Source organism: Panthera leo, chromosome C2 (assembly GCF_018350215.1).
Source record: "Panthera leo isolate Ple1 chromosome C2, P.leo_Ple1_pat1.1, whole genome shotgun sequence".
NCBI lineage: Eukaryota > Metazoa > Chordata > Mammalia > Carnivora > Felidae > Panthera > Panthera leo.
Genome location: NC_056687.1, coordinates 149,329,942 through 149,352,937, shown reverse-complemented (window position 1 = coordinate 149,352,937; position 22,996 = coordinate 149,329,942). Strand labels below are relative to the sequence as shown.

General features: G+C 42.6%; 1 protein-coding gene across 12 annotated transcripts in view; it reads right to left on the bottom strand.

The window, feature by feature from the left end:
* The window catches only part of ULK4 (unc-51 like kinase 4), a 570,273-nt gene that overhangs the window by 156,129 nt on the left and 391,148 nt on the right, over positions 1-22,996 (bottom strand). For 10 of the 12 annotated variants that reach the window (XR_006206962.1, XM_042954274.1, XM_042954282.1 and 7 more), the window contains 2 exons: positions 19,078-19,244; positions 11,498-11,596 (listed from right to left, as the gene is read on the bottom strand). Coding sequence is in view for 10 of the 12 variants with exons in the window: in XM_042954274.1 (XP_042810208.1) it covers positions 11,498-11,596; positions 19,078-19,244 (266 nt within the window). In the remaining 2 variants the exon portion in view is untranslated. Of the gene's footprint in view, positions 1-11,497; positions 11,597-19,077; positions 19,245-22,996 lie in introns of those variants that run through there. The other 2 variants (XM_042954279.1, XR_006206963.1) reach the window with 2 other exon arrangements.

The window sequence follows — 22,996 nt, the reverse complement described above, 5'->3', positions numbered from 1 at the left end:
GTGCTGACAGCTCAGAGCCTGAAGCCTGCTTCAGATTATGTGTCTCCCTTTCTCTCGGCCCCCTCCCCGCTCATACTTGGTCTCTCCCACTCTCTCAAAAATAAATAAACATTAAAAAAAAAAAAGTAAGGATTGCCTCTGTGAGCATCATGACATATAGTAATTATAAAATGATGCTAATTTAAAATATATACACATTTTGAATACATGTGAATTTTTTATGATACATACTTAAAAATTTATTACATTTTACATTAGCATCCTACAATTAATATATATTCTGATATTTTCCTTACCCTTATGTTACAAATACTTCCCCATGCTGTTAAATATGCTTGGGAAATATATTTAATAGCATAACAGCATTCTATCCTAAGAATGGAAATTATTTAATTTCTAACTGAGCAACACAGAGGTTATTACCAAAGCGTTTGATACCAAAGATAAAGCTGTGAAAATACCTGTTTACACAAGTCATTCAGTATTTCTCTATTTTCTGTGCATAAATTTTCTAGAAGTGGAATGACTACATTAAAGAATATAAATAATTTTAAGGCTTTTGATATGGACCTATGTATATTTTTATTTACCTCTTTTTGTCCCCAAAGTAAGCTTCTAACTTTGAAGCCTGTATTGCATTTTTAAAAATTAATTTTCTGGGGTGCCTGGGTGGCTCAGTCAGTTATGCATCTGACTTTGGCTCAGGTCATGATCTCACGGTTCGTGGGTTTGAATCTCACGTCGGGCTCCGTGCTGACACTGTGGAGCCTGCTCGGCGTTCTCTCTCTCTTTCTCTCTGCTCCTCCCCCATTCACACTTTTTCTTTCTCTCAAAATCAATCAATAAACTTAAAAAAATTTAATTTTCTGTTATTCATAGTGTGCTTAAATGCATTCAGTGAAATTAACATTGGATATTTGCACTTTTGTTGTTGTGAATTGTCCACTCCAATCTTCTGCCCGCTTTTCTTCTGGGATATTCCTAGGTAATTTAAGGGGCCTCTTCCTAAACATCACCTCTTTACAGACACCGCTTCAAAAATGGACAAGTGTGGAACTTCAAAAACTGCAGGCTGTTATTGCCTTCTGGTCATTTGTTACATAAGTGAGATGTGCAAATATAAAACCAAACAATTCTGATGTGTTTGTGGCTAATTCTAATAACGTTTGGAGCCAGTTGTAAGAGTCCAATTAGTAACGCTCACTTTTCTCACGGAGGCACATAAAACACTCAACCATTAATTATTAAGTCAAGACAAGCGTGCTGGGAACAGAGAATAAAGTACACCCCAAACACCTTTATTAACTGGACTTTGATTCTGGCATGACCCACGTTTCACAGTTCCACATTCAGTTCTGTTTCTGTCCCTCAAACTTCCTCTTTTTCTTCCATTGGTCTGCCCTGCTGCCCCGATCTTCTTTTGTGAAACACGTGACACGCTTTCATGTTCAAGCATCACTATTTGAAAGAAGGCTTGAAAAGAGGGCAATGAGGATACAGGAGTTTGGGTAATCAATGGGAGAGAACGATCTTTAGAGGGGTTGCTTTCTGGCACCCCCACCGCATAACTGAATGCTCGCCTACTCAACCTCACGCCGGAGGCTCTGGCCAACAACAAAATGCCATTAAAAAAACCTACCACTATACTGCAACCTCTTCAAGAAAAGGTATAGGAAGTCATGGCGGGAAACACACCTGCAGCTTGGGGACGTTTCTTTCCTACAGCTCCCCAGGTCCAAACGCTGAATGTCAGAATTCTGCATTGGGGGTCGGGGCGGGGGGGGGGGCAGTCTCCTTTCAGAGAAAGTAATGATACTGAAGCTTCTATTTTGATGGCTCAGAGGATTTTATGCTCACTGCTGCTGTGGTGATTCCAGGGCTGGGTTTTTATATTTTGCAGTTACTATAAGTATAGCAATTTTCCAGAAACAGAAGTCCTTGGGCAATGCTACCTGCCCTTTTGTATCCTTTCCTGTCAGTCTAAGGTAGGATATGGGTTATTTCAGGAATATAGGCTTCCCGCTGAAGGTCAGGGCAACTCCTGCCAAGAAAGAGGTCAACCTCTAGGGAGAAATCCAGATGATGCAATTTTAAAGCAAACAAGCTCGCGAGGCATCATCATTACCAGTCCTAGGAGGGGCTGGCTTAGCGAGGGCAGGAGAGCAAGGGTGCAGATGAACTTTCTGGATAAATTTGTACTTGAATCTATGTCCTACCAAACGTGGTCTATTCTTGGTTATACTGAGGAAAGGTAGAAAATACACTGCATTTGTCAGCAATTAGCTTGCTCTCCTACACAAATGTTTATCAAATCCCTCCTGTGCACCAGACCCAAGAGCCAAGCTGGAAAGAAGAGCCATCTAAGCCCAAGAGCTGAAAGCTGAGGGAGAGTCGGCCAAGTAGGAGGAGGAAGAGCATGTTCTGGGCAGAGACAAGGAAATGGAGGAACATTTAAAGAAATGAAAAGAGTTGGGGTGCAGAACACAGAGCAGGGCAAAGAGAATCAAGGGATGATGCTAGAAACTAACTGCCAGATCATACATGGTTTTGTAAACCTGTTAAGGAGTCGGAATTTATCCACGAAGAGTGGGGGATCATTGAAAGGTTTTAAGTCAATGAGTGAGAAGGCGAGTTTGCAGGAGTCTTTCTCTGAAGAGAAAGCACGCCGCCTCCACTGAGGAAGACGGTGGGCAGGGCGAGAGCAGGCAAAGATCCCAGGGAGAAGGCCGCCGTGGCCCTGCACGCACAACAAGATGGTGGTGGCCTTTACGACACCGCCCATGGGAATGAAGAGGGATGGCAGTCAGTTTTGGTGGCTTGACGGAATGGGGCGGGATGGCAAAGGGAAAGAGGCCAAGATGATGCCTGTGTTCTCGGCTTGGGCCGCTGGGGGGAAGTGAATGTCATTCACTGACACAGGACACAAGAGAAACGGTTTCAAGGAGGCGATTGTGGATTGGTTTTAACCCTGCTGAAGCTGAGGTGTTTATGGTGCATCCAATGGAGATGCCCAGTGGCGAACTGGAAACAGAGATAGCCCTATCAATGGAGGAAGTAACTCCTTAGAGCCGCTGCTTACTAGAGAGCTAACACGAGGCCCGATCTCTTGGCTTTGACTCGCAAATTGATGACTCGGGACCCCCAGCCTCCATCACCATAAAACCATCTCCTGTATTTCAGGCCACTGGTGAGGCAGGCAGCACGCAAAAGAAACAACGGACAAGCCCATTACTATTTAAAGAGAAAAACCTATTTGGTTACTTCTTAAGAGAAAGAAATTAGAAAATGAAAAAAAAGAAATTGCTTTTTCTCTCCTATGCTTTGTGGGGCACAATTTTTTAAATCGCACAGTGACGTCAGAAACACAAATTGGTAAGTATCTCGTGGCTATAGGCTAAAATGTTGTTCCTGGGAGAATCGTTAACTGCTTGGGAGACGGCGCAGGACAGGAAGCTTATGTTCTCATGCTCAGTAAGGACCCCACTCTGACCACACTGCAGGGGGCCATCTTCTCAATGGCCAAGGAATGCATGGTTATGGCGAAACATATAAACCAGGCTGCATACTGGCATCTCGAATGTAGGCTAAGGTAAAAAAATTGAAAGCAATTATCTCTTGTAGTTTTGAAAATACCTAATTGAGGAAGAAGGAGGCCGTAACATAATTTCTTACAGCAATTAGTTATCTAGTTAGTTATAAACCTCATGTAGGATGTATAGCCTAGCTTTCCATTTTCTCTTCTTAAATAAAATATTACAGTCAAACAATTACGTCGTGCTATCATTTCTTCAGGGGTCATGGTCAATTGGTTCTACCTTTTCTTAGCCAGATCTTATACCATGGCTCCAATTGAGGGTTCAAAGATCCCACTAAAAATTGTGACCTGTGTGCAGAACTTTGCACATAAGTGAATCTATGCATTTTTCAGGGAAGAGGGTCTAGGACCCTCAGATTCTCAAAGCAGTTTAACAGTCAAAACAGACTAAAAATCCCTGTCTCCTATCTACCTTCCACTATGACTCTCCTACAGTGTATAGTAAAAATATGGGGCATAAATTAGGGGATGACAGGTTTTCTCTTCTCTTAAGGATATGTTCACTTTAATAGGACCATTATCTGGAAAGAACGTCAAAAGCCAACAAGTTCATCCACCTGCCTTTAGGCGAAATACCTCCAAAATTATCCACGTCAGATGAAAACTGAGAGCCTGTTTATTTCTCCCCATGGGAAAGCAATTCCAGCACCTCATTCTGTAACCTATTACATTTTTTAACAACCACTGTAAAATTTATCTTTGGTCTGTATGTGCTCTAGTTTAGGTCCTCAATTGCCTTAGTACTATTTTTCTTCACTTTATACACAGCTATAAATGTGTGTTAATCTTTTCCAGAGAAGATATATTGCAATGTTCTTGTCACAGGCCATTTTTAAAAGCAATGACTCTGGTGATCAATGGGTATACACACAACACAGCTCACACACATTAGGCAGACGTCCGGCCATATACTAGAACATAAGGGTGATCAAGTTGCTAGGAGTAAGAGTTCGGAGTCTCAAAGAGCCGGGGAAAAATCTCTGAGATGACACATCCCAGGAAGAGGACGCTCTCCTGCTGTGTCTGCCAGTCGGAAGCGTGAATGGGAGGCATCTGGTGGAGATCCAATCTAACCATGGTCCAGAATGGGTGGTCCCTCAGCAACCCTCAGCTGTAGTCTGACCTGTGATGATGGTCCCGTCGCCCTCCCCAAGGGAACCTGTGTGTCCCAGGCTTCCCACGGACACTGGCCACCCGACTCCCCCCGCTCGCCTGCCACTCGCATAGCTTTGTTTCCTGTGGTCCTCTCTACACAAATTCTGGGTACCTCAGGCCTCCCAACAGTGGCACCCCGTCCCTCTGACGCCTGCCCCCTGGCTAGGGTTCATCTGCATCCTCAAGGGTTGCTTCTTGCTTTCCCAGGAATGGTAAACCTTCTCTGGCCTGGACAACCCAGCAGACTTGTCCACTGTTCTATGGGCTGCAAGCGTTTCCCAATAAGGTCTGACCCACAGCCTCAGTGTAGGGGTGTCCCTGGTCAAGGCTGTCGTTCCTTGACTACTCTCACTCAGTTTTAGGATACCTTATAGAGTTCTTTTTGAATCTTATGGTTACTCTTTTCTCATAGCTACTAATGTTTCATATTAAAATTCTCCTATTTAATGCCAATAAAATGGGCAATCTGGAAGAAATGGACAAATTCCTAGAAACATATACACTACCAAACTGAAACAGGAAAAAATAGAAAATTGGAACAGACCCATAACCAGTAAGGAAATCGAATTAGTAATCAAAAATCTCCCAAAACACAAGAGTCCAGGGCCAGATGGCTTTCCAGGGGAATTCTACCAAACATTTAAGGAAGAATTAACACCTATTCCCTTGAAGCTGTTCCAAAAAATAGAAATGGAAGGAAAACTTCCAAACTCTTTCTATGAAGCCAGCATTACCTTAATTCCAAAACCAGACAGAGACCCCACTAAAAAGGAGAACTAGAGACCAATTTCCCTGATGAACATGGATGCAAAAATCCTCAACGAGATATTAGCCAACCGGATCCAACAATACATTAAAAAAAGTATTCACCACGACCAAGTGGGATTTAAACCTGGCATGCAGGGCTGGTTCAGTATCTGCAAAACTGTCAATGTGATTCATCACATCAATAAAAGAAAGGACAAGAACCACATGATCCTCTCCATAGATGCAGAGAAAGCATTTGACAAAATACAGCATCCTTTCTTGATAAAAACCCTCAAGAAAGTAGGGATAGAAGGAGCAGACCTCGAGATCATAAAAGCCATCAATGAAGGACCCCATGCTGATATCATCCTCAATGGGGAAAAGCTGAGAGCTTTCCCCCTGAGGTCAGGAACAAGACAGGGATGTCCACTCTCACCACCGTTATTCAACATAGTATTGGAAGTCTTAGCCTCAGCAATCAGACAACACAAAGAAATAAAAGGCATCCAAATCGGCCAGGAGGAGGTCAAACTTGCACTCTTCGCAGATGACATGATACTCTATATGGAAAACCCAAACGGTTCCACCAAAAAACTCCTAGAATTGATTCATGAATTCAGCAAAGTTGCAGGATATAAAATCAACGCACAGAAATCGGGTACATTCCTATACACCAACAATGAAGCAACAGAGAGAGAAATCAAGGAATCGGTCCCATTTACAGTTGCACAAAAAACCATAAAATACCTAGGAATAAATCTAACCAAAGAGGTGAAAAATCTATATGCTGAAAACTATAGAAAGCTTATGAAAGAAACGGAAGAAGACACAAAAAAATGGAAGAAGATTCCATGCTCCTGGATACGAAGAACAAATATTGTTAAAATGTCGCTACTACCCAAAGCAATCTCCATATTCAATGCAATCCCTATCAAAAGAACACCAGCCTTCTTCACAGAGCTAGAACAAATAATCCTACAATTTGTATGGAACCACAAAAGACCCCGAATAGCCAAAGCAATCTTGAAAAAGAAAACCAAAGCAGGAGGCATCACAATCCCAGACTTCAAGCTATACTACAAAGCTGTAATCATCAAGACAGTACGGTACTGGCACAAGAAGAGACACTCACATCAATGGAACAGAGAACCTGGAAATGGACCCACAAACATATGGCCAACTCATCTTTCACAAAGCAGGAAAGAATATCCAATGGAATAAAGACAGTCTCTTCAGCAAGTGGTGCTGGGAAAACTGGACAGTGACATGCATAAGAATGAACCTGGATCACTTTCTTACATCATACACAAAAATAAACTCAAAATGGATGAAAGACCTCAATGTAAGACAGGAAGCCATCAAAACCCTCGAGGAGAAAGCAGGCAAAAACCTCTTTGATCTTGGCCGCAGCAACTTCTTACTCAACATGTCTCCAGAGGCAAGGGAAACCAAAGCAAAAATGAACTACTGGGACCTCATCAAAATAAAAACCTTCTGCACAGTGAAGGAAACAATCAGCAAAACTAAAAGGCAACCGACAGAATGGGAGAAGATATTTGCAAATGACATAGCAGATAAAGGGTTAGTATCCAAAATCTATAAAGAACTTATCAAACTCAACACCCAAAAAACAAATAATCCAGTGAAGAAATGGGCAAAAGACATGAAAAGACACTTCTCCAAAGAAGACATCCATATGGCTAACCAACACATGAAAAAATGCTCAACATCACTCATCATCCGAGAAATACAAATCAAAACCACCATGAGATACCACCTTACACCTGTCAGAATGGCTCACATTAACAACGCAGGCAACAACAGATGTTGGCGAGGATGTGGAGAAAGAGGATCTCTTTTGCATTGTTGGTGGCAATGCAAGCTGGTGTGACCACTCTGGAAAATAGTACGGAGGTTCTTCAAAAAACTAAAAATAGAACTACCCTACGACCCAGCAATTGCACTACTAGGCATTTATCCACGGGATCCAGGTGTGCTGTTTCGAAGGGGCACATGCACCCCCATGTTTATAGCAGCACTATCCACAATAGCAAAAGTATGGAAAGAGCTCAAATGTCCATTGATGGATGAATGGATAAAGAAGATGTGGTATATATATACAATGGAGTACTACTTGGCAATCAAAAAGAATGAAATCTTGCCATTTGCAACTACGTGGATGGAACTGGAGGGTATTATGCTCAGTGAAATTAGTCAGAGAAAGACACAAATCCTATGACTTCACTCATATGAGCTCTTTAAGAGACAAAACAGATGAACATAAGGGAAGGGAAGCAAAAATAATATAAAAACAGGAAGGGGCACAAAACAGAAGAGACTCATAAATATGGAGAACAAATAGAGGGTTACTGGAGGGGTTGTGGGAGGGGGGATGGTCTAAATGGGTAAGGGGCACTAAGGAATCTACTCCCGAAATCATTGTTGCACTATATGCTAACTAATTTGGATGTAAATTTTAAAATATAAAAAAGAAAAAGAAAAAAAAAGATGTAGTACATATACACAATGGAATAATGCTCAGCCATCAAAAAGAATGAAATCTTGCCATTGGCAATGACATGGATGGAGCTGGACTGTATTATGCTAAGTGAAATAAGTCAGCCACAGATAGACAAATACCATATTATTTCACTCATGGAATTTAAGAAACAAAACAGATAAACATATAGGAAACAAGCCACAAGAGACTCTTAATGACAGAGAACAAACTGAGGGTTGAGAAAGAGGTGGATGGGAGATGGGCTAGATGGGTGATGGGTACTAAGGACAGCACTTGTTATGATGAGCATGGGTGTTGTATTTAAGTGATGAATCACTGAATTCTACTCTAAAACCAATATTGCACTATACGTTAACTACCTAAAGTTTAAATTCAAAATGGGAAAAGAAGAAGCAAAGAATAAAGAAACTGAAAAGATTAACAAAAGAAAAAAAAAGAAGTATATTATCTAAAAAAAAAAAAAAAAAAAAGATAAAATTCTCCTATTTAAATCACTGTATGGTTTCTGCCTTTTGATTGGACCCAGACTGATACAATCACAATGGTTTATTCTTTTTTTTTAATGTTTATTTATTTTTGAGACAGAGAGAGACAGAGTATGAATGGGGGAGGGTCAGAGAGAGAGGGAGACACAGAATCTGAAACAGACTCCAGGCTCTGAGCGGTCAGCACAGAGCCCGACGCGGGGCTCGAAGTCACGGACCGTGAGATCATGACCCGAGCCAAAGTCAGACACTTAACTGACTGAGCCACCCAGGTGCCCCACAATGGTTTATTCTTTACGCTCACAGATAGTATTTGCTAACAGTGCATCTTCTATTCTTGTTTTTCCTTCCAGTTTAATTGCATTATGGTTGAAGAATGTGGTCTATACAATTCCTCCTTATTGGAATTTATTGATATGCTTTTAATATAACGCAAGACCAACTTTTCAAGATGTGTCTGGCAAACTGAACAGAAGGTACAGTTTCTGTTTTCAAGGTACAGGGACGGATATATTTCTCTTAGCTCCATTTTATTAAAATGTTTATACTCATTATACAGGCATAAACAAACTTCTTCTGGGAAGGGCCAGATAGTAAATAACATAGGCTTGTGAGCTATAAGGTCTCTACTGTAACTCCTCAACACTTACGAAGGTGCAAAAGCAGCCACAGACAATATGTAAACAAAAGGTCTATGTGGCTCTGTTCAACAAAACTTTATTTACAAAAATAGGCAGTGGGCCAGAGTTAGCCTGCAGGCCATGGCTTATCAACTCCTACTCTACATCATTATATTTATGCACTTGGTCTGTCAGGCGATGAGAAAGAGAAGTTAAATCTCTTGATCCTACAGTGTTTTTTGGATTTCCTCTGGTGTATTTTTGTTCCTTTCTTTACACAGTCCTATGCTCTCATATCGGACACCAAAAAGTTCATAGTTGGTATATACTCCTGTGGATTTTATTCCAGATCTTTGTAGCTTTTTTTTGTTCTGTTAAAGACTTTTTTATACATTAAGCCTTATGTTAACGTTTAAACAAATTTAGAAAGAAAATATAAAATAAGACAATAAAGTTAAGATCAAAGACAAGTTTAACAATATATCTAACTGGAATACATTCGCCTGTTAAAAGAAAGCAAATCTGAGGATGTAGCAAATACCAAAACTTGGGTCTGTAAGATACATGTGAAAAAGAGTGTTCTAGAAGTTTTGCCTATAATGGATTCTGCATTTCTTTCTTAAGATAGATCTTCTTCGGGGCGCCTGGGTGGCTCAGTCGGTTGGGCGTCCGACTTCAGCTCAGGTCACGATCTCGCGGTTCGCGAGTTCGAGCCCCGCGTCGGGCTCTGGGCTGATGGCTCAGAGCCTGGAGCCTGCTTCTGATTCTGTGTCTCCCTCTCTCTCTGCCCCTCCCCCGTTCATGCTCTGTCTCTCTCTGTCTCAAAAATAAACGTTAAAAAAAAATTAAAAAGATAGATCTTCTTCATCTGTCTTGTTTAATCTTTATTCTCTATAAATATAATTATCTATCACATATTGCATCAGTTTATACGTATGTGTATATACACACATATATATTTTTTTAATTTCATGCTGTTTTGAATCTCTTATATAAAAGAGAGTCTGGTTTGTGTTAGTCTTTCCTCTGTTTTTGGGAGCCTCATCTGTTTCCTGCCCTTGGCCGAAGAGAGAGCTGGCTGCCAGAGTTCAGTCCCCATACTCTGAGCTGAGCAGTGAGTGTTCTATTTTCCATGTAGCTTCACACAAAAGATCTTCTACACTAAAGATCCTCCCACCGTTGGGCTTGAGGATGTTCCCTGGGGTTTGGGGCTATTCCCACACTTCATTATGAGCCCACCGACACCTTTTTTTTGTGACTGCTTTACTCCACACATGCCATTATTTGATATAACCCAGAACTGACTGATTTCCCCACTTTTTTTACTCCATTGAACCAAACGTACATTTGTTGAACACAATTAAGTCTACAGAATTATTCATCCAAACTACATTTGCCTTCCTTTGAAAGCCACTGAGCAGAAAAGGACAAATCCTAGCAGTTCTGAGAGAAATGAAGGTCTGTCTCCACCTTCACTCGGTGGAGAGTGGAGGCCACAAGAGGTTAAGTTCCCTGGGGCTACAGGGGCCCCAGTCCTTGGCTCCCCAAATCTGCAGAGGCTTTCAGGAGTCTTCACGGAATGTCACCAACCCACCCTCTGACTGAATGCTTTGTAGAAGTCATGTGTCTGGACACTGGGTCCTCTTTAAGTTTGGTTAAAACTGTTTAGTTGGTCCAAACTCCAAGTTCCTGCTGGGCTCTTTTCATATATTCAGTGGTCTTGTGTAGTCTTACTTGTTTGCGTTGAACCTCACTTATATCCCACATCTGTGAAAATTTAGGGAAGTATTATCTAGGTCAGCGTGCATGCTCCTATTTTAAGTGTGTTTATTTTGAGAGAGAGCAAAAGCAGGGAGGGGCAGAAAGAGACAGAGACTCCCAAGCAGGCTCCACATTGCACAGAGCCCGGCACGAGGCTTGAACTCACGAACCGTGAGATCATGACCTGAGCCGAAATCAACAATCAGACACTTAACTGACCGAGCTACCCAGGGGCCCCTGTGTGCATCCTACTGTACCCCTGCAGAGTCCTGCATGCCAAGTTCTACTGTAAAATATCTTTTTGAGAAATACTGATAATAGTGATTTCTTTTTCCTTCTTGGAATTCATTTCTCGAATTTTTGACCTCACGCTCATCAAGATGGATTTGAGAAATTCTGCCTTAAATACCTATTGAAATGAATAAGCCATCTAGTTTTAAAATAAAGTCAAAATTTAGTGTTTCTAGGCCAAATAATCTTCTGAAATTTCTTTTGGTTCTAGCTTTGAAAAGAATTAAAGTAGCATAAAAAAATCACGGCATCGTGAAATTGAAATAAAATTACTACCACCTCAGGAGTGCTCTGAAAGACACACGAACAGGTGAGCTCTTACCAGCGGAATGAGCAGGCTGATGAGGTCTGTCAGAGGTTTGCTCAGCAGAAGCAGGTCCTCCGCGGCTTGGGTGTCCCCTCCTGAGCCAGACTTCTGTGCCTTGAGCAAGAGAAGGGAAAGGGGTTCTTGGAAATTAGTCAGTTTGGCCAGAGGAGACAGATCCACTCAGTGTAGGAGAGGAAGGGGGCTGAGGAAGCAATCCCCCATGGCACCCTGAGAAGTTATGCTGTGTTATAACGTGACAAAGAGTACTCTCAGTGCCACTGCCACCAGCTCAGGCTGCAGAGACAGACCCAGATGGCCCACAGATAAAGCAAGACCAAGGCCGTCGTTGACAGAATGATGTTTACATTCATGTACTGTGGATGGGACTTTATCTTTCCAACCATGCTGAGATGAGGTGCCTTTATGCACATTTTTCAGGTGAGAAAACTTAAGTTCAGAGAAGTTAAGTAATTTGTCGAAAGCCCCAAAGACAACGAGTGACAAAGCCGGAATCCAAATCACGAGTGCTCATTTCTCGTGAGCATGATTATACACAGTATACGATGCACGCCATCATCGTATAATTCTGGTATGCTTTCCTTCCCTGCGTGCACATGCTTGAATAACATCTAGAAGAGCTGTCCAATGTCCCAGTGCAATGTATTAGACATAGGTCTACACTGCTTAGGAGGGACGGCCTTAAACTGCAATGGAAAAAGGCAATGAGAAGGGAGGGGCTCTAAGGTGTGTCTGTTCTCAGGAGTTTTACAGAACTGCCCGATCTCCATTACAGAGGTGAATAATTTTATGTTGAAAAAAGGCACTGACTATTTATTGTGTTTGCTGCAGTATGTGCACAATTCATTCACACATTTCTTGTTTTTAATTTCACTCAGAGGAAATACAACTACTTGTAAGTAATGACCTCTGCCAGGGCCTTCAGAGAAGGCTGTATAGACTGCCTGTCTCAGGTTATTAGCCTGGACTCCCAGACTCTTTTCATGGAGGCCCAGGTCCTTCCAGACTTCAGGCCTATGGGTAGAATTTTTTTTTCATTTTTTTTTTCATTTTATATATGTATATATTTATTTATTTTAAATACAATTTATTGTTAAATTGGCTAACATACAGTGTGTAAAGTGTGCTCTTGGTTTTTAGGGTAGATTCCCATGGTTCATTGCTTACAACACCCAGTGCTCATCCCAACAAGTGCCCTCCTCAATGCCCATCACCCATTTTCCCCTCTCCCCTGCCCCCTACCCACATCAACCCTTAGTTCGCTCTATTTGAGAATCTCTTATGGTTTGCCCCCCTTCCTCTCTGTTTGTAATTTTTTCCCCTTCTCTACCCCCACGGGCTTCTGTTCAGTTTCTCAAGATCCACATATGAGTAAAAAAATACGATATCTGTCTTTCTCTAACTGACTTATTTCACTTAGCATAATACCCTCCAGTTCCATCCATGTTGTTGCAAATGGCATGATTTCATTCTTTCTCATTGCCAAGTAGTATTCCATTGTATATATAAACCACATCTTCTTTCCATTCATTAGTTGATGGACATTTAAGCTCCTTCCATAATTTGGCTATTGTTGAAAGTCCGGCTATGAACATTGGGGTACAAGTGCCCCTATGCATCAGCACTCCTGTATCCCTTGGGTAAATTCCTAGCAGTGCTATTGCTGGGTCATAGGGTAGATCTATTGTTAATTTTTGGAGGAACCTCCACACTGTTTTCCAGAGCAGCTGCACCAGTTTGCATTCCCACCAACAGTGCAAGAGGGTTCCCGTTTCTCCACATCCTCCCCAGCATCTGTAGTCTCCTGATTTGTTCATTTTAGCCACTCTGACTGGCGTGAGGTGGTATCTCAGTGTGGTTTTGATTTGTATTTCCCTGATGAGGAGCGATGTTGAGCATCTTTTCATGTGTCGGTTGGCCACCTGGATGTCTTCTTTGGAGAAGTGTCTATTCACATCTGCCCATCTCTTCACTGGATTATTTGGTTTTTTTGGTGTTGAGTTTGATAAGTTCTTTATAGATTTTGGATACTAACCCTTTATCCGATACGTCATTTGCAAATATCTTCTCCCATTCTGTCGGTTCCCTTTTAGTTTGTTGATCATTTACTTTGCAGTGCAGAAGCTTTTTATCTTGATGAGGTTCAATGGTTCATTTCTGCTTTTAAATCCCTTGCCTTTGGAGATGCGTGGAGCAAGAAATTTCTGCGGCTTAGGTCAAAGAAGTTGTTGCCTGCTTTCTCCTCTAGGGTTTTGATGGTTTCCTGTCTCCCATTTAGATCTTTCATCTATTTTGAGTTTATTTTTGTGTATGGTGTAAGACAGTGGTCTAGTTTCATTCTTCTGCATGCTGCTGTCCAGTTCTCCCAGCACCATTTGAAATCAACCACAGGAGAAAGTTTGGAAAACCTCCAAATGCACGGAGGTTAAAGAATGAATGGGTCAACCAGGCAATTAAAGAAGAAATTTAAAGATATATGGAAACAAATGAAGATGAAAACACAACAGTCCAAACCCTTGGGGATGCAGCAAAGGCAGTGCTAAGAGGAAAATACACTGCAATCCAGGCCTATCTCAAGAAACAAGAAAAATCCCAAATACAGAGTCTAACAGCACACCTAAAGGAACTAGAAGCAGAACAACAAAGAAACCCAGCAGAAGAAGAGAAATCGTAAAGATCAGAGCAGAAACAAACAATATAAATAAAAAAAAAAAAAAACAGATCAATGAAACTAAGAGCTGGTTTTTTGAAAAAATAAACAAAACTGATAAACCCCTAACCAGACTTCTCAAAAAGAAAAGAGAGGACCCAAATAGATAACATCATGAATGAAAATGGATTTATCACAACCAATCTGTCAGAAGTACAAGCAATTATCAGGGAATACTATGAAAAATTATATGCCAACAAACTGAACATCCTGGAAGAAATGGACAAATTCCTAGACACTTACACACTACCAAAACACAACCCGGAAGAAAGAGAAAATTTGAACAGACCCATAACTGTGGGCAGAATTTGAGCCGTCTGCTTTCTCTGGCTCACAGGGGCTCAAGTGAAAAGCAGACCCCTGCCTTTTAACCTCTCTGTTCTCAAGGGGAACCAAGGTAATCGTAGCATGGAGCTTCCTTCTCTTCTCCCCACCCCCACACCTCCCGCTTTCCCAACTGACTTTACCAGAAAGGTAGAATTTCCTTCCAGAAAACAAATGTGCAGCATCACCCTGGAGGTCTGAACTCTTCTGATTCTTGGCTGTTGATCCCCGTCTTCTGAAGCACAGTGTGAGACAGAATCATGGCCTTTCCTCACTAACATGTTACCCTGTAGAGCAAACGGATTCTCTCTTGGGAAAGATAAGGCAGTCTTGCAGACCAGCACCTAGGCCGTGCGGGGGCGCGATGCCACTGCTTCCTTTCCGAACACACGGGAGCAAGCAGATGGGGCCACAAGAACAAGTACACACTGTGGGACTCTTCCCACCGGGACATCCAATAGTCCTCCACAGCCTCTGGGATCTACATGGTCATTAGTTACTGTTACCGAGAAACATCTAGACTCTCCCCACCAGTACTCAGGTACCACCTCCCTACAAAGCTGCCAAGGGTTGTGGGGGAATGCTGCCTGTCTGCACAACAGAGAAGTTCATACCAGGACTACAATACAAACTCGTCTCCTTGCAAAAATGTGGCACTGCCACGGAAGCTCTGTGCACATGGGAATCCCAGCAGGGATGCAGGAGGAAAAAAAAGAAAAACAAATCCTGAATAACAATCTCAGGGGCCCAGGCCCACCTCTCCTTTCAGTCTGTCTCCAGGTCCTTAACACCACACTCCCTAAAGGCAGCCTCTAGATGGCCTGGGTCTGTGGCCCACTGTGTGCATTTTGTAAGGGGCCCTTTCCGCAGCAAGAATATTCTCTCTCTGCTATGACATCGCTATTACGCTCTCCATCTAGGTCCTCTGCCTTTGCCTCTGGCCCATAACTCTCTTGCCCCTGTCACTGCCACACAGTACCTTACCCCCCTCCCAGCCATCCAATGTTCTTGGCCCGCCCAGCTACAGCCTAAGTAAGGAAGGACAGTAGACTGAACTGGGGCAGTAGGGGTTGAGAGAAGTGGTTGGACGTATTAGGTATTTAAGGTAAAGTCTACATTATCTGGTGACAGATTAGATGTGGAGTATGAAAAGGAGAGAGAGTTTACGAATGACTCCCAGGTTGCTCGTTTGCACAGCAGGATGGGGGTGGCAGGCCTTGGGGCAGCAGGGTGATCGGGGGAGGCAAATCCCAGGGTTAGCTTTGAACAATGTTGAATTTGAGGTGAGGATGCGTTGTGTTGGCGATCATTTTGAGAAAGCTGCTGGATTTCTAAGGATGCATTTCATGGGAGAACTCTGGACAGAAACACAAACTTAAGAGTCTTAAACGTATAAAACCTGGGAACGCCAACTTATGAGCCATCTTTAACATTAAATGACAACACAGCACTGTCCAAAATGAGGTAAAGGAGTACAGCTTAAAAAAACAAAAGTCAACAAAAGGCCAGGGAAACACAATTCTTTTTTTTTTTTTTAATTTACTTATTTAAGCTCAAGTTAGTTTACATACAGTGTGGTACTGGTTTCAGGAGTAGAATTTAGTGATTCATCTCTGACCTACAACACCGAGCGCTCATCCCAACAAGTGCCCCCCCATGCCCATCCCCCATTCAGCCCCTCCCCCCACTCTCCTCCCCTCCAGCAGCCCTCAGTTTGTTCTCTGTCTTTCAGAGTCTCTTATGGCCTGGCTCCCTCTCTGTTTTTATCTTACTTTTCCTTATATCTAACCCAGCCCTGCTCCAGGCTAATGCGTACAAAAAACAAACCACAAATTACTTCACAAGCCTGCTAGGAGTCAGTTTAGTCAGGAAACATGGCCCGAGTACCCTCCCATGTGCCAGGACACAGACAGGAGGAAGTCATGGGCCACAGGAAGCCTTGTGTAAACAGGAATGTGAGGCATGCACCTTTCTTCTTCTTGCTGTTAATGAGACAGCAACCATTTACTGCTCACCTTCCCTAAGCCGGGTATATACAAGGCACCTCATATTTACATATATTCGCATACATTTTCGTCTCTCAGTAGTCTCGGGACAACCCTGCACAGCAGTTTTACCTTTTTTTTTTTTTTTCCTAAACATTTATTTATTTATTTTTGAGAGACAGAGAAAGACAGAACGCAAGCAGGGGAGGGGCAGAGAGAAAAGGAGACACATAATCCAAAGCAGGCTCCAGGCTCTGAGCCATCAGCACAGAGCCCGACACGGGGCTTCAACTCATGACCTGAGCCAAAGTCGGTGGTGCGACCGACTGAGCCAGCCAGGTGCCCCCAGTTTTACCATTTCTACTCTGCAGATGAGGAAACCGAACTAAGCAGGTGAAGAAACTTGCCCAGGGTCATATAGGTAGAAAGTGGTGTGGCTGGGACTTGTATCCAAGGCATTTCAGCCTGCGAGGCCCATACCACAGCAGCCAATCTGGAGCATGTATTTGTCTCTGCTTCCACATCTCTCCCACACAACCCTCCAGAGGTTAAACTAGGACCGATTTAGAATCACAAGGCATGTTGGAGGCAGGGACTGAACTCCTGATGGAGATTTGAACACCCGCCTTCCCATGGTCCCTGCCTCCCTGGTATATATTCCTGCATCAATCATATCACTCTCCTCCCTGAAAAGAAAAGCTAGGCACCTATCATTTTAAAGGCTGGCAACCCTCAATTCTTCTCCTTTACAGTTGTTCCTATTAGAAGTAGATCAGGTTTTGAATGCAAAAGAATCTCCAGCGGGGAGCATGTTTATAAATGGAAGAGGTGACTGAAGGTTTGGAAAGTACATACAGCCTGTGTTCAAGGAGGATGGGCCTTTGATACACATGCCATTTCTTTTCCCAGCCCTTTCCCCAAATTCAGTCTCAAAGACTCTACCTCTGTCAGACTGACACCAGGTATTATGAAGATCAAAGTCGGTGGTCAAGGCCAAAAGCAATACATGGCAGATGCTATGGGGGAGGATTTAGAAAGATGTTAGCTGTAAAATATACAGTGGTGGGGAAGAAATTTAAAAAGTAGACACAATGATCTATCGGTACAATAGAATATAAAAAAAAAAACGAATTAGAAAATATTTTGTACTAAGGAGTTTTCTTTTAAAAATCCTTGAAAATCTATCCTTTGTAATAAAATGATTTCTAATGTTGTGGAATTTTTAAACGTCTGATCCTTTTTATCTACAATCTACAAAACATAATCTGTTACAGATTGATATCATCAAAGCATCTTGCAAGAGTACCTATTGACTGCACCTTGAAGAATTACCTAAAATCACTACAAAAACTGAAATTAGAGAGGTGCCTGGGTGGCTCAGTCAGTTAAGCATCCGACTTCAGCTCAGGTCATGAGCTCACAGTCCGTGAGTTCGAGCCCCGCGTCAGGCTCTGTGCTGACTGGAGCCCGCTTTGGATTCTGTGTCTGGCTCTCTCTCTGCCCCTCCCCTGTGCGTGCTCCATCTCTCTCTGTCTCAAAAATAAATAAAAGCATTAAAAAAAAACTGGAATAAGAAACAACATTCTCCAAAAAAACTCTAGAAAAGAGAGGACAAGCTAAGAGAAATCCATAATTTGGGATTTCCTAAGTACTTAACGGTGCTGTTATCATTAAAGATGAGCAAATAAAAACAACCAGGTAGTGTGAAGGCCATTTCCATCTACCGGCTTTTCAAGATTGGGTTAAACACGGGCTATCATGTTTACTGAGGGGATCTTGGAATTATTTATTAAACCACACTAGACAAGCTAAACACTTGACCAGCTCAACTGGGGATAAACGATAGCATTTATCAGAGTGATGAATAACAGAGGTTAACCAGGGTCTGGGGAATCCTTCTTGGCTCCACTGCTAGGACTCCTGGCAAAGAATCAAAACAGCTTGCTTTCAACTCCAGCTTCTGCACCCACCCAAGGCGGGATGCGGCTACCACCTGATGCACATCTTTTGTAATTTTACCAGGATTTAAAATACAGCCATGGATTCATACTGGCTGTGTGCTTTCACATAATCTAAGTATCAGCAGACTCGGTTGGTTAGAGAAATAGGCATGTGCAGGCACTTAACATCCAACACAGAAAGTACTCAATAAACCCGCATCCCTGGCCTTCCTTATAGCACGATGCTAAGTAAATCCAGGTTATAGTTTGGGGTGAATTGTCTTTTCCACAGGCGCTGAACACACGTCTAGTCCTCAAAGTCCTAGTTATTGCTCATAATAAGGCAAATGATCCCCTCCATCGGGGGACTTCCCCAGCCAGAGCTTGGTTAGGTCTTTCCACAGGCCTCTCCTGCTTTCCTTTCAGATTCCGTGATCACACTATCCGTCCTTGACCTTGGTCGCCCAAAGATGGCTTACCTGGTAGTCTTTCTCTACAGCATCATACGTTCTTTTTCCAACATAAAGACACGACAGAGGAAGCTTAGGTAGGAGACGATGAAAGGGAAGAAGCACCACATGGTGCGGTGCTCCAGACATGGGAGGGGAGGTCCCATACCTGCAGAGCCAGCCGTACGACACAGGCCGTATAGGTCAGCATGCCGTGCAGAATATCGAGCAGGGAGAAGAGCAGGGTGGCGGCCGTCTCACTGTGGTTCTTATTGTCCACATCCAAGCACAGCGTGGCAGTTTCAGTGAACAGGTCACAGACATGACGGACCAATCCTGAGGGTAAAAAGAAGGGCGAAACATGCCTCATAAATGCCAACATAGGGGCACCTGGATGGCTCGGTTGGTTGAGCATCCGACTCTCGATTTCGGCTCAGGTCATGATCCCAGGTTCACAGGATCAAGCGCTGAGTCGGGCTCCATGCTGAGTGTGGAGACTGATTAAGATTCTCTCCCACTCTCCCTCTCTCCCGTGCACTCGCTCGCGCTCTCTCAATAGATAAATAAATAAATAAATAAAGTGTCACAAAAACCCAACAGAAAAGGCGTATGTATTCTATGTTGTATAAACTCTAAGCAGTCCTTCAACTGTACTCATACCAGATACCCTTGGGAAAGTTTTAAAAATGCAGGTTTCCAGGCCTCACAGAGTCTGCTCAGAAGCCTGCGACAGGGCCTAGGAATATACGTCTTAAATAAGCTCCCCAGGTGATATGATGCAAAGGTTCCCCAAATTACACTTTGAGAAACTATCCTATGGCCAACAGGCACATGAAAAGATGTTCAACGTCGCTCCTTATCAGGGAAATACAAATCAAAACCACACTCAGATATCACCTCATGCCAGTCAGAGTGGCCAAAATGAACAAATCAGGAGACTATAGATGCTGGAGAGGATGTGGAGAAACGGGAACCCTCTTGCACTGTTGGTGGGAATGCAAATTGGTGCAGCCGCTCTGGAAAGCAGTGTGGAGGTTCCTCAGAAAATTAAAAATAGACCTACCCTATGACCCAGCAATAGCACTGCTAGGAATTTATCCAAGGGATACAGGAGTACTGATGCATAGGGGCACCTGTACCCCAATGTTTATAGCAGCACTCTCAACAATAGCCAAATTATGGAAAGAGCCTAAATGTCCATCAACTGATGAATGGATAAAGAAATTGTGGTTTATATACACAATGGAATACTACGTGGCAATGAGAAAGAATGAAATATGGCCTTTTGTAGCAACGTGGATGGAACTGGAGAGTGTGATGCTAAGCAAAATAAGCCATACAGAGAAAGACAGATACCATATGGTTTCACTCTTATGTGGATCCTGAGAAACGTAACAGAAACCCATGGGGGAGGGGAAGGAAAAAAAAAAAAAAAAAAAAAAAAGAGGTTAGAGTGGGAGAGAGCCAAAGCATAAGAGACTGTTAAAAACTAAGAACAAACTGAGGGTTGATGGGGGGTGGGAGGGAGGGGAGGGTGGGGGATGGGTATTGAGGAGGGCACCTTTTGGGAGGAGCACTGGGTGTTGTATGGAAACCAATTTGACAGTAAATTTCATATATTAAATAAATAAATAAATAAATAAATAAATAAATAAATAAATAAAAGAGAAACTACCCTACATGAACAGGCTTCACAAGGACAGAGGGCTGCCTGATGCCGGAAGATCCCATGCTGCATATGAACGTCCTGCTCCCAGGTTCTCTGAAAATACAGTTCTTCACAGTGTAGGTCAGGGACGACAGGTGGACCCAGGGGACATAAGGATCTACAAGTAATCGGGTCATTCCAAGAGGATAAACCAATGAAACATTTTTTTTTTGCATGCATTCCAAAAATATATTGAAATATAAGATCAACTATGATTTTAAGAAATTGGGAATTTAAAAACTTCCAGGTTCTATTGTTGTGTCTCTGCAGACCTCATATTAAATCAACAGTGCGGGTGGTCTGCAACTTTCAGTTTGATGTAGTCTGTCACAAAAAATACATTTTCACAAGTAGGGGCCATTACTGTTTACACTTAATTTGGCATTTTTATTGATACTATTATGTAGCATTAGCCTTTGAATTAAAAAAAAAAACAATTCAGATGTAAATGCGGTGAAAATACAGCACGCCGTGTTACAAACCTAAAATGGTGAACAGGACCTTTAGCATCAGGAGATCATCCAAATGTTCTAGGAAAAGTGAATCTTCGAAAATGTGTATTTTACACAGCAGTTGGTGGGAGGAGCATGGTAAGGAGCTGTACCATAAGCTGGCTTTCATTGGTCCTGCAATCCATTTGTCCCTAGTTCCCAGATGATCAATTGGATGGGAACTCTGCCAAGCACAGCCATCTAAGCTTTACTATCTTTTCCAAGCACTGCCATTGTCGTTTCCAGTAAAGCAATTCAGGTCTCCCAGACAAGTAAACAGAGTAAATCTTGGACTTTGAAAGTAATTAATTTTGTCACTAACGGCAGAGAGGAACCAAAACTACAAAGGCCTCATTCAAAGTTGTAGTGCTCATGGCAAAGACCGGTACAAGTCACAAAGCTGAAGGTAAATACACTTGAAGGGAAGGTAGAATGAATTATTGGCAAAGTTTCTTTATCAATGACAAGGTGTGATCACACGTATCACCAATGACACACAGTATAGCAAAGCGATCGTTATGGCATGTCCATGACCAGGGGCTCTTGTCTGAGTCAGGCAGCATCGCTAACACACATGCCATGAATCAGCACTTGGCCTTCATGGGCTGCAGATAGGGCAGAAGGGCTCTGAAACACAGGACGTGGTAAATGCACGCTGTAAGACGTTTTCCTCTGGGGGGTCGTGATCACTTTGTGACCACCATGTAGATGGTCCGAGGTGCAGAGGGGTGAGTACTGGTGAAGTCTCACTCTGTGAACAGCAGAGAAGGACGTGGCTCCTCAGAAGGTGGCAGTGGACCCGTGGACACCCATCTCCAGGCTGCTTCAGACTAAACAGCTGGTGGGCAACAGGGAGCGATCTACCCGACCTCACTCGGTCTTCAAGGAAAGAGGGCAAACAACGAATGCAATCGTGTCCCTGCTGGGATGGAAAGTCTTCCCAGCCTGCTGTGTGAAAAAGCAGGCAACAAATGCCAAGCTCTGACTTGACACGCCGAAGTCACCAGCTGTCGGGGAAGGTGCTCACAGGAGATTAGAAATGAAGCAGGACACAAAATATTTCTTCACAGCAGTGATAATGCCAGCAAGCTCATTAGTACGATGTCAAGTGGTCTATTCCCAGCCATATATCCAAAGTTCTTCATCTCCAGAACATTCACTTCAGGGTCAAAGCACACATGTTTCTCATTTAAACTTTTTATTATGAAAACAAAGAAAGTCACAAGACAGGTCTTCGATGATTATCAGCATTTTTGCTCATCTTGTTTAATCTATCCTCATCTTTTTCAGGAATTTAAGGCAAATACCAGACATCATCTTATTTCTCCTGTAAACACTTCTGTACGGTCTACAGAGAAAGGTTCTTTTCTTTAGCATTATTACCACCCAATAAAACGAAACCTACTTAATATAGGCAATACACAGCCTACGTCCAAAACTCAACTGTCTCAAAACCGTCTTCTGTAGGATTTTGTTGAAATCAGGATATAAACCAGGCCCACACATTCCATTTGGTTGCAGACCTTAAGTCTCCTTTAATGTCTAACAGTCTTTCTTCTGCTTGCAGTTTTCATGCCTTTTATTTCTGGAAAAGTTAGAACACTTGTCCTGTAGATTTTCTTGTCGTGGGATTCCTCTATGCCTGTATTTCCTATAAAATGGTAATTATACTGACTGGAGACTCCATTTAATTCAGGTTCAATTATTTTGGCAATAATACTTGGGGCTGGAACTCTGCATGTTGCATTGCATCATATCTGGAAGGATACACCGTCTGGCTATTCCACACTTAACAATGTTAAAATTGCTCCAGGCCAGGGGTTGTTAGCCTAACCCAATCATTATAAAATTCCCCATCAACTGTTACCTACTAACGACCACTGTCTAGT